Raw genomic sequence first — 11,872 nt, forward strand, 5'->3', positions numbered from 1 at the left:
GCTATTCTCTTTCATTTGCTGGGCTGAATAATTAATCCCTTCTGCAGATTTGTAGGTCCTTTAAATCACTGAGCGCCGTAAATGGAGCCTCTCTGGGTTCCTCTGGAAACACACCTGTTAAAGAGGGAGGAAGTGGTTGATAATTGAACTGTTTCTGGTAGCAGTGCGTGTGTGTATATATATATATATATATGTATATATATATATATATATATGTATATATATATATATATATATGTATATATATATATATATATATGTATATATATATATATATATATATGCGTGTGTGTATATGTATGCATTGCTTTTTACTAATACAGGAATCTTCTTGTACTTGAAGAAGAAAACAAACTAGTACACAAATATTAGATACTCTACGCAGTAAAACAACTGTACGAGGTGCTCTGAGAAACTTGTTCACTGGCGGAATGAAAAAAAACAAACAAAAAAATCAATTTGCTACAACTATTGTTATCGTCTCACAGACTCTGACCGTTGCCAAAACAAGTTGGCATTTTGGAGTGCAGCCATCTTTGTTGGGCTGATGGTGGCGCGATATAAAGTTCGTTGTGCACTCCAAAATCTGGTCAAACGTGACATTTGCGAATGAAAACACCTGACCTTCCAAAAACATGGACAGCTTCCAGCAGGAAATTGACTTTCCGGAGTTAAAATCAGACGGCAACGATGATTTATCTGACCTTACGACGCCTCTGATATGAATAGACACATTTGGCTTCACAGTGAATCTTAGTCAGATTCTACTAATCCCACTTCTTTTGGTTTTTGCAGAACTTTTACAAGGACAGTAATCGTGAAGGAATGTACATCAGGTATTTATGTGATTTTTTTTTTTCTTTTCTACTTTCTGTGTCGTGTGTTTATGCCCGTGTGTCCGGACGCATGTTCATGTATGTGTTAGCTCCATAATCTGACAGGGATTATATGAGTCCCACTGAATTAATGCTGGAATCCACAGGATCAGCTCTAGGGCTGATGCCAGAGGGAGGGGGGCAGAAGGGGGAGTGGGGCAGTAGAGAGAGAGAGAGAGAGACAGAGTCTGGTGAAGGGCATAGAGATGGGAAAGGTGAATATTGGTGGGGGTTCATTAGTAAGAACACATTTTTGTTCATTGGACATGTGTTGCTTATTGTATGTTGTTATCCTTTAAATGTTATCAGAGACACAGATCACAAAGTAATGATGTAAATTCTCTGCCTGTCAATTATATAATAATTAATTTGCATCTTCATTGCCCACATTAACAGCAGGGAGACTGAGAGCAGAACAAATAACAGTTAGTGCTGTTGGGAATTATCTGACTGTAATGTTACAATGGAGCCCTGAAAAGAAAATGTCACATTCATTTCATACTATGTTTTTAAACATATTAATATATGGAGACTGTTTTTAAAAACACATCACATTTGTTCATTACATTTTTAGCATCATGGTAAAAATTTGAAAAAAGGAAAATGTTGTTACTAACATATTCATTCTCAGTCCTTTGGTTTTATTTAGGGTCTCAGTTGAACTTTTATAGAAACCACAGTTTTTAAAGGCATTTTTTCCATTTCTTAATCATGTGCACTCATTTCAGCTGTTTGTACACAAAAAAACAGACCTTATTTTCTATTCTCTGCCACCAACAGATGTATCACCTCCAATTCAGCCAAATCGTTCCCTTCAGCTATTTCCTTTTCATTTAAACAACAAGCGACGCAGATACATCGGAGCTGCTGCTGCAAACCATTAAACTATAAATATTTATTTTCTTTAAGCCGTAAGGAAATGTCTTTTTTTAAACTATCGGTGCTGTGGGACAGTAACACCCAGGGGTGTGATGCTCTGAGAGTGTGTGGCTGTTTAAAGCGTTTATTCTAGAAATATATCCACCTGGTGGGGAAAAAGAAACTGCAGTTGCAAAACAAAGTTAAGTTTGGGGGTCATATTATTTTTATTTTTTATTATAGATGTAGTGTATGAAGGAACATTGAGTTAGTGCCAGTAAACAAAGTACATTTAGTGCCATTTAAGGAGGAGCTGTAAACACAATTGTTGAAAGATCTCCTCGCCACATTATTGGCTGCTGCTTCTTTCTTCTCCTTTCTGGATTTCATTAGCAGCAAGCATCTTTGATAGCACTGATGCCACCTACCTGTCACCTAATGAATGTGTTTACCCAGACAGATGGTTTGTTTGTTTGTTTGTTTCCCTCTGAGCTTTATTTTACTTGTTAAACTGACATTTATAAATTAGAATATTTGTTGAAGATGTAAGATGTGATTCAATAGACAGGAAATCAAATGTTTATAATGTGCTCACTGTTAAATGCTAATTCTAATTCAGGTTCTGCACTACAGCATGTCCCAAAAGGGTTTTTTTTATTTGAAAGATAGATACAAGACAGACGGGGAGGGAGGTACTGAAGAAACTGGTAATATTTCTCAAACCAAAAGAATTGGATAAAGAAGCAAAGGTTAAAATTAGGTTGACAGGGAAGAGTCACAACAGTAAGAAATCAGACTGGAATCAGACTATCTGTCAAAGTAACAATATTAAACCAGAAAGAAACTAAGGAGAACTGATGAGTGCATGTCTTCTAACCAAACAAACAGGTCGTTCCCTGTAAAACACAAACTCTAGTTTTGACCTTTTCAATATCACCTTATATCACCCAAAGAAATAGCAGCCACTAAGGAAGTTTCAATTTTTTTATTTTCAGGCAGATGGAATAAATGCATTAAAAGATAAAAAAACAAAAAACACAAGCAAAGAGGCTGCATCACTGGGAACATTTGTATTCTCCTTGTTATTAGACGTACATTTTCTTGTTCTCCAAAGGTCCGTCAGGACGTTAGAAAACATTTGTCCACTGTGTCTCTGTGAGTGAACACTCATGTTAATGTATGACGTTTCCATGCTGTGACGCACATGTGCCTGATACGTGAAGGTAATTTATAGATTTTCATGCTGCCCAACAGTGGCATCTAGTGGATTGGTGCATTTGTTACATAGTGTGTTTGCTCCTCTCTGTGTCCAGATACCTTTACAAGTTGAGAGACCTTCACCTGGAGGGAGACAACTTCACTGAGGCCGCATACACACTGCTGCTTCACTCTCGTCTGCTGAAGGTAGAACACAACAGAACAGAAACCCTTCGTTCATGCAGAGATTAATAAAAAATAATAAACATATTTAATACATTCCTAATCCACTCTTTAAAAAGTATCAGATAAAAAAAAATCTTGTAAAGTTATTGAGGACCTGCAGAATGTCCTCACAATGTCAAAAAGTGGTTTTATATCAAACTTGGCCTGCATAACAACACATATACAAGAATAGCCATGTGCACATACACACATTTACACACATCTCTTGACTAATGAGCCTTTATTTTATTACCTCATAACTGGTGACTTTGTGGTATTCAGTGTGCATGTGTGTATGTGTGCACAGGTCTCAGTGTGTGTGTGTGTGTGTGTGTGTGAGACTGTGTCTGTTTAAGACCTCTCTCCTCCCCTCATCTGTTTTATGGGACACTTGAAGCTTCACAGACAGGAACAGAGAAAAGGGGGACGGTTCACGCTGTCTGTCCCCTCTGTCTGGAGTCATTACATCACAGCAGGTGAACTCTGTAATGTTTTATTAGTGTCCATTCGTCCTGGGTGTCAGTGGAGTCAGCGGCCTGTTCAGCATTAACTGGTCGAAGGCACTGTTTCATCTTCTGCTTTGTTCATCTTCTTGACTGGCTTTTTAGATCTATCTGTTTTTGTTTAGTCTTTAAATTTGCTTTAAATAATATGGGGTTGAACTGTTGCCTCATTTACATGAAAAATGATCTCTCCGCTGCAGTTTTTTTTTTCTTCCAAACTCTATTTAAGGCCAATATTGATTAATTACAACCCAGACACTCTGACATTTTTTCCCTCGTATCGACATCTTGAAAAATGTTACACTGTGAGAAATGTTTCAGCCGGGTTTGAATCTTCTCCTGCTTTGGTAGAGCGAAGGAAACTACAGTGTTTATAATGACTTGTTTTTAAAAATAGTTTTTCTGTTTCAGTGGTCAGATGAGATGTGCAGCCCCCAGTTTGAGATCTGTGGTTCCCAAACACAACGGCAGCTCAAAGAATCGCTGTACGATGACATCATAGACTACTTTGACAAGGGCAAGGTAAAACTTTTTTTTTTTAAATAGAGTTTTTTTTTAGAAATCAAAAGGTGGGGCGGGGGCTTATAACAAACATAATATATTTACTGTCATTATGATTTGAACTGTTTAAACTGTTATCACCAACGGGTTCCCTACAGGAGATAAAATGTGTTTAATGCATCTGAAGTTCATCATAGTCTATTATATTTGGTTGAAGACCTAGCAGATGGAATTAAGCAGTCAAAACATATTTGTGGTTTAAAACTGTTAAATAAAAAATCAAATAAATGATTTCAGAATTTCTTTGTGTTCTTGTGAGATTCACCCTTTGTGATTTTCATAGACGTTAAACGTAAAAATGAGTTAATTTGATAAATAACTTTACTCTATTACTTTTACTCACATAAATGTTCTACTGTATAAATGTATGTGTATATTGTAAATAATATAACATACATGGATGTCTCCAAGTTAAAGGTGTGTGAATTGACAAAAAAACAGGTCAAATGAATGGAGTGGCTTACACAGCCCTTAACGCCAGCCTAGACTTTTATTTTGAAAAACATTTTATCAATCATCCAGTAAAGATGGTGTCAGTCTATATGGTACGTTATATGTTGGTGTCACTTTCACTTTGTGTTCTTGCTGAGTCTGGTGCACCCTCTGAAGCGGAGCCACATCTCCGTCTCCCCAAAGCCCTGCTCAAAGAGGAATAACCCCCGCAGCAGCTGCTGTGGATTTATTAACAGATGCCATAATAAATGATTCTTGATTTTTGTTTTTTGTTTTTGTTTTTTTGCCTCGTGTTTATATGTATCTGCTCAGATGTGGGAGGAGGCCATCACTCTGTGCAAGGAACTGGCCGAACAGTACGAAAATGAGATCTTCGATTACGAGTTGCTCAGCAAACGACTGGTAATCCAGAACATTCTCAATCATTGATACATCTTTTTTTTCTTTCATCTAAATTTCCTTCTCTCCTACGTTCTGCTGCTGCTAAGTTCAAATAATAGATGATCTGGCTTTATGAAGGTGTCTGCGAAATGAAGAAGGATTCGGTTTTGGAAAGAACCTTACTGCAAATTGCTTGTTTTCAGGCAACGTTCAGATTGGGTTTTTTTTATTCAGAATTTCTCTCCATTAGCATAGTTTTAGAGGTATAATAAAATATTATATGCTGAAAACAAAATTAGGCATTGAACAAATTCATCTTTTTCTCATTTACTGTGAAACAATAGCATTTACGCCTCGAGGACATTGTTACTTATATTTGATTCTTAGACGATTCACATGGACATTACACAGTAACTGCATTAAAAAAAACAAATATTTTTGGTTATTTATTTATTTCAAGAAGAATCTTCAGAATCATCATTGGGTTTGAATAGGTTTTTTTAAATAAATATTTATTTGATTAACCAATTCATGAATTCCAGATTATTATTATTGCATTTTTGTGGTCCCTGTCCCATGTTTGTTTTTTCCATCCCTTACTTTGTCACTATAGTAAAACTCACTCATTTGTGGAGAGTCAAGATTATGGCTTTACTTTTCTGCTCCTCTCCAACAATCCAGCAATGGGAATGTCTGTCTCTTATAATGTTACTATTGCTGTGTCACTGACCTGTGAGGATAAAATCCTCACAGATTCACCCACAGTGCTCATGTAAAACTCAATCCTCTGGTCTTTGTCTGCAGGAGAAACAGGCCAAGTTCTACGAGAACATCATGAAGATCTTGAGGCCTAAACCCGACTACTTTGCAGTTGGCTACTACGGACAAGGCTACCCTCCATTTATCAGGGTGTGTGTTGAGGTCACGGTCTACTGAAGTAGAAAAAAAAAAAAATATATATATATATATATACACACTGAAGGTTGTACATGTATGTCATCAGTGAATAATAAATCAAAGTAATTATAACCACCAGGATGTTCTGTTTTTCCCTTTCAGAACAAGGTGTTTATTCACCGGGGAAAAGAGTACGAACGCAGGGAAGATTTCCAGAACCAGCTGATGAGTCAGTTTCCCAGTGCTGTGCGCCTCAACACCACCACCATGCCTGGAGATGAAATCAAAAACTCCTCCCTCCAGTGTATCCTTCAGACAGCAGACTGTAGCAATAACAGAACACAGTCCAGGAAAGCAGCGCTGGTTGACACATGTATTGTTATCATTGCATGCAGCAGTGAATGAATTAGTACATGATCATCTGGTTTTAGATTTTAAAAAATCATTTTTTTTCACAGTAAAGGCCACACACATTGCCACCTTATCAGTTATCAGCTAAATCTTCAAACTAAGCACTTTTCATACACTGAATGAAGCACAAAGTGCCACCACCCATACTACACACACCCATACACATACTAAAATCCCATGATTCAGTTTCTGTAGATTTTCTCCTTCAATAAAAATCCATACTTTATATTATCAGTGCATTGCTAAAGGTCAGAGCGTTCCCTCAGCCAACAGGCTGAACCCCCATGAATATAGATGTGTAGATCCCCCCCTCATGTTCTCCATGTTCTCCTTTGTCCTTCCTGAGTGCTGTGACTCAGATATCCAGTGTTTCACAGTCCACCCGGTTCTGGAGATCCCTCCTCGCCTGAAGAACAAACCGGTTCCTGACCAGATTATTAAGTCAGTGCTGTTTTATCTCCTCCTCCTTATAACCCAGTACAATGAACAATGTCTGTACTGTATAGCGATAGGCTAACGCTAAAACACATCATTTTTATTTTCGATAATATAATTTTTTTTCTTTTCCTTTTTTTAACATTTGACACCACGAAGCTTCTACAAGGCCAACTACGTGCAGCGCTTCCACTACTCCAGACCTGTGAGGAAAGGACCCGTGGACCCCAACAATGAGTTTGCAGTAAGATTTATGAGCACAGAGATTGTGCAAAGTTATTGTGTGCTTGCGCTGTTATCATTCTGTAAGGATGTTATCCTGGCCCCCGTACAAAAACAGAACATTTAATGCATTAAAGTACAGTAATATTTTAAATGATAAGAGTGGATGCAGCCGCTGTTTTGTATGAGATTAGAAATTGGTTTATGCAGTGGTTGTTTGGAAAGATCTGACTCACTGCTCGTGTGTTTATTTCTCTTCCTTAAGTCCATGTGGATTGAACGCACAACCTTCACCACTGTGTACAAGCTGCCTGGGATCCTGCGCTGGTTTGAAGCTACTGATATGAAACATGTAAGAAAACTCCACTGCTTGGCTTAGCTGCTTTACTTTAGTTCACTCCCGTGATTTAAGGCTTCCACAGTAGTTACCATTTAGAAGAAGTTGAATAAATGATTTGCCAATATGTCAATATGGATCAAATCCAAAAGTCTCTAATGTAGTATTAGCTATGGAGGGCTCGATCGGTATCGATATCCGTCAAAAATTCAGCATCGAACATCATCAAAAACAACAACAGCCTGCCGGACGAGAAAAGAAGGTACCGGATTGATAACGGTACTGCCAGATACTCCAAGTTGCAGTATCAGTATCTGACATGAAAAAGTTGTATGGAGCCCTTCCTAGTATTAGTAGGATATGCTGTGGTGTCTTATAAGGTCACATATTCCCAGTAGATTTATTCCATTCACTCTAATGTGGTATTTATTTTTCTTTCTTCCTCCAGACGACTCTTTCTCCCCTGGAGAACGCCATAGAGACCATGGAGTCCACCAATGAGAAGATTCTCACCATGATCAACCAGTATCAGACTGACTGGAGCCTTCCCATCAACCCCCTCTCCATGCTGCTCAACGGTATTGTGGACCCGGCTGTCATGGGAGGCTTCGCCAAGTATGAAAAGGTGAAGGAGTTTTCAAACTTCAGCCCAGGCCAATGTTCAGGAGGAGTGGATGAAAAGCTGCTGAGAGCAGGAGTCACACACTGTTGCTCTATACTCTATACCACTGAACCTCATCCCTAATTAGAGTTAAATGGAGATTAATGATCACGGGTGAAAACATTGATCCTTTATATGGGGTTTATTGATCTTCTCTGTGAGAAAACCAACTGGGAGTCGGTTCCACAGTTTCTACAACACTTACTTTTTGAGGAAGAGGAGCAGTTTAACCAGGAGCTCTGTGTGTAGCATAATAATGAGGTGGATTTTGATTATTTTTTCATCTAAAAGCTCCAACTAAGTAGTCCTATAAATTCCTTTACACAACAGTGATTAAAAAAAATCATGATTTACATCCTTTTGAAATGATCTTATAAATGATCTGAAATTAAAAGATGTTTCACCTGCACTGACTTGACTTGAATTTATATCAGGCATTAGCGCCCCCCTGTGACCCCTCCCCTCCCCAGGGCCCAGTTTATTATAGGATAATAATTATTCTTCAAGGTTGACATAATGTACAAAATATGAGTTTTTACCCCTGTAATACCAGCAGTAAAACCAATCCAGGACAAATCCAGCACCTGAGGGAATTAAAAAGTCATTTAGCAAAAGATTAACGCATTCCATTTGTTTTTCTCCAAACCAGGCCTTCTTCACTGATGAGTACAATGAGCAGCATCCTGGAGACAGAGAGAAATTGCTGCGTCTCAAAGACCTCATCGCCTGGCAGGTACAGTGTTCAACTACTGCAGTGGTGTTTCTCTATTTTTGAACCTTCTGTTGATTTGTTTTGTTCTCCCACTGCAGATCCCATTACTGGGCGGAGGCATTTCCCTCCACGGAAAGAGAGTGACCGATGACCTGCGTCCTTTCCACGAACGAATGGAGGACTGTTTCAAACAGCTGAAGAAGAAAGTAGAGAAGGAGTACGGGGTCAGAGAGTTGGTAAGATGGCAAAACAACAGTAGTTTGGGTGGAACGACTTTTTGGAAGTGTTTTGATAAATTTGCCTTAAATGAGCTGACGCTGGTAGATGTTTGATGCTGTTTAAAAAAAAAAGTATTTTCAGTAAAGGGCAGATTCGATTGTTTCAATTGCTTCATAAATATTTATAATTGACACTTTCTGTTCAGCTGGCTGCGAGTTAGCCTCCCCACTGAGGTTTGGGTTTAGCTTAGTTTATCTCCACATGAGAGAACATCTATATTAGATTCTGTTGATGTGACTTATGTTTTCACACCTAATCATAATGTGTTTAAACTTTCTAGCCAGAACTGGACGACAGGAAGTCCACTCGTCCTCGCTCTGTACTGCGCTCCTTTCGACAATCCATCATCTCAATCTCCTCACTGCAGGGGTCTGACTGTGGGACTCCGACCAAGTTACAAACAGACAAGTATGACTGACATTAATTATATTTGTTAGCGCATGATGGTAACTAGTGACTTCATGCATCAAAATACTCTTCGAACTCATTCCCTAACTTTCAAAACATCTTAAATCACGACATCTATGATACAAATGATACAAATGAAAACCCTATTTAATAAAACTCTATTAAGGGACAACCCTCCCGAGTCCCCCACCACCTGGACCTCCACCCTACAGCGCTCCAGTGGCAGCGTGAGTACAACAGAGGAGACGGTGGTGACGGTGGGAGAGACGGAGGTGAAACTGAGGAAGAGCAGGAAGAAAAAGAAGAGGAGCAGCATGATCTTCATCACAGAGGAGACAGAGAGGACCAGCACTCTGCTGAGTAAACGGGTGAGGATGAGCACTAACGGGCTGTTAGCTGCTGCACACGGAGACACACTGTGACCCCTGTGTGATCTCTGTCTCCCTCTAGCTGTCCAAGAAGCAGGAGTTCCGCAGTGACACCAACCTGTCTGAGCCAAACAACGAAACCGTGACGCTGACCAGCGCCAACTCCAGATCGCTGCCCGCCATTACAGGTGTCATACACACACACACACACACACACATCTGTTCTTGTGTTTTGTTCATTGTGAGGGTTGTTTGGGAAATGATGGTTTTTATTTTTGGTATTTTATTTCATTAAAGTTTGTACTTCTCACCATATTAGTAGTAAACAGTTGTCGTCAATAAACCTTAGATAAAACATGATGAAAATAATGAATGTTTGCAACCGTGAAATGCTATTACAGGAAAGTGTGTGTGTGTGTGTGTGTGTGTGTGTTTGTGGGTACATTGGTAGAGCCATCACTTTAGTTGTCATTTCTTTGACCACTGTAGCCACGTCCTTTCAGTTCAAACAGAACATCAGGCCATGATTCACAAACGCCTCATTGACCTCCAGCCGTGACTCTGCTGTTATTACAGCAGCTCTGATTAGCACTGTTGACTACAAGCTGTTCTGCCTCACTACACGTGCACACACAGTGCCAGTGATGTGGCTAATACCCACAATTCATCAGTAAAAAACAATACAACTATTTGGCTGCTGAGAGACGCAGCAGTGATGTCGTATCCAGATGCACAAAAGCTAAATCTGTCAGCTTTGCTTCTGGTCGTAGGTTTGTCCCTGGCCATTGTCGGCGTTTCAGAGGAGACGAACAACAGTAGAGCCAGAAGGGACAGTAAGAGTGTGTCGGCCTGTTTGACCTCTGACCGGACGGCAGACAGACGCTCCAAGGGTGTCATCAACCTCCTCTTCAAGTCCAAGGTAGAACAAAAGCTCAGAAGATTGACTAGATTCTACAAACCCCTAAATTTTCATCTCACTTTTCAACAACGTAGATGTGTTTGTGTGATCTTCAGATGAAATCTAAGCCAATATTTTTAGGCTTGAGTTTTGTACATGTTCATATAATGTATTCATATTGCTATCCCACAGGGCTCCAAAGCAGACGATGCAAAGTCCAGTGACTCGACAAAAGCCAGAAACAGTCATTTCTGAAAAACAGGATTTTGTGACGTTGGTTTGATAAGAGAAGAAAAAAAACTGCACTGAAGAAAAAAAAAAAGCAACAACTCATTCATTCTGCCTGTCAGTGTCAGTATTGCTGTTGCCTTAATGTCATTGATATCTTCTTATCAATAAAAGCTATTTTCCCAGAGTGACCTTTTTCCATGTAATTTAAATGATTCCCAGCCAAGCAAAATGTCAATTCTGTTTTGTTTGTTGTTTAATTTCTTTTTCTTTTTCTGCACAGGGACCAACAGGCTTCACTAAAACTGTTTATTGCAGAGTTTTCATCATGGTTAACAGAAGGTAATGGAAATGTAATAATTTGATTAAGCTCAAAGGTCACAGAGTCTTCCCAGCGGCTGTTAAACTGCAACCTGCTGCCAAGTACTGTAGCTCTGGCTCTGCTGCAGCCAACAGGAAAGTCTCATATATTTGAAACATAGCAGAATCAAAACAAACAGAGGAGTGAAAAAATATATCAGCCCATAATTTTACAACGTCACACCCTATTGGCCACTAATGACAATATAGTTTTTTTTAGTTACCATGACAAACGGGTCATTAGCAGGGTAGCTTGATTAGGCTAATGTCTAGAAACCTTTCAATAGCACTATAGTAATTCTACTAGTTACATCCTATTTTATTTATCTTTTAGAATACTAACAAACAATCCAAAGCCTGCGTATTAGCTTACAATTTAGAATTAAGCTAGAGGCTAGCTTAAATGATACTTACTAAAAGTTAGCTCAAATTCACTTAGCTAAAATATGGTTTTGTAATAAAATGGAAAAAGGTGAGCAGATCTATCTACATAGACAGATATAGCAGAAACTATATCTATCTATCTATCCATCTATCAATCTATCATCCATCCATCCATCCATCTATCCATCTATCCATCTATCCATCCATCCATCTATCATC

At 38.9% G+C, this 11,872-nt stretch overlaps 1 protein-coding gene across 1 annotated transcript in view; it reads left to right on the forward strand.

The window, feature by feature from the left end:
- The window catches only part of dock2 (dedicator of cytokinesis 2), a 90,370-nt gene extending 79,270 nt beyond the window's left edge, over window positions 1-11,100 (forward strand). Inside the window, exons 35-51 of the mRNA XM_008327028.3 lie at window positions 796-836; window positions 3,047-3,137; window positions 4,070-4,180; window positions 4,985-5,074; window positions 5,858-5,962; window positions 6,113-6,254; window positions 6,721-6,802; window positions 6,956-7,040; window positions 7,284-7,370; window positions 7,804-7,980; window positions 8,666-8,749; window positions 8,827-8,964; window positions 9,288-9,415; window positions 9,582-9,783; window positions 9,866-9,971; window positions 10,554-10,702; window positions 10,874-11,100. Coding sequence (XP_008325250.1) covers window positions 796-836; window positions 3,047-3,137; window positions 4,070-4,180; window positions 4,985-5,074; window positions 5,858-5,962; window positions 6,113-6,254; window positions 6,721-6,802; window positions 6,956-7,040; window positions 7,284-7,370; window positions 7,804-7,980; window positions 8,666-8,749; window positions 8,827-8,964; window positions 9,288-9,415; window positions 9,582-9,783; window positions 9,866-9,971; window positions 10,554-10,702; window positions 10,874-10,936 — 1,881 coding nt within the window. The 3' untranslated portion in view covers window positions 10,937-11,100. The remainder of the gene's footprint in view (window positions 1-795; window positions 837-3,046; window positions 3,138-4,069; window positions 4,181-4,984; window positions 5,075-5,857; window positions 5,963-6,112; window positions 6,255-6,720; window positions 6,803-6,955; window positions 7,041-7,283; window positions 7,371-7,803; window positions 7,981-8,665; window positions 8,750-8,826; window positions 8,965-9,287; window positions 9,416-9,581; window positions 9,784-9,865; window positions 9,972-10,553; window positions 10,703-10,873) is intronic.
- The last annotated feature ends 772 nt before the right edge of the window (window positions 11,101-11,872 follow it).

The sequence above is a fragment of the Cynoglossus semilaevis genome, chromosome 15 (genome assembly GCF_000523025.1).
Source record: "Cynoglossus semilaevis isolate Cse_v1.0 chromosome 15, Cse_v1.0, whole genome shotgun sequence".
Lineage (NCBI taxonomy): Eukaryota > Metazoa > Chordata > Actinopteri > Pleuronectiformes > Cynoglossidae > Cynoglossus > Cynoglossus semilaevis.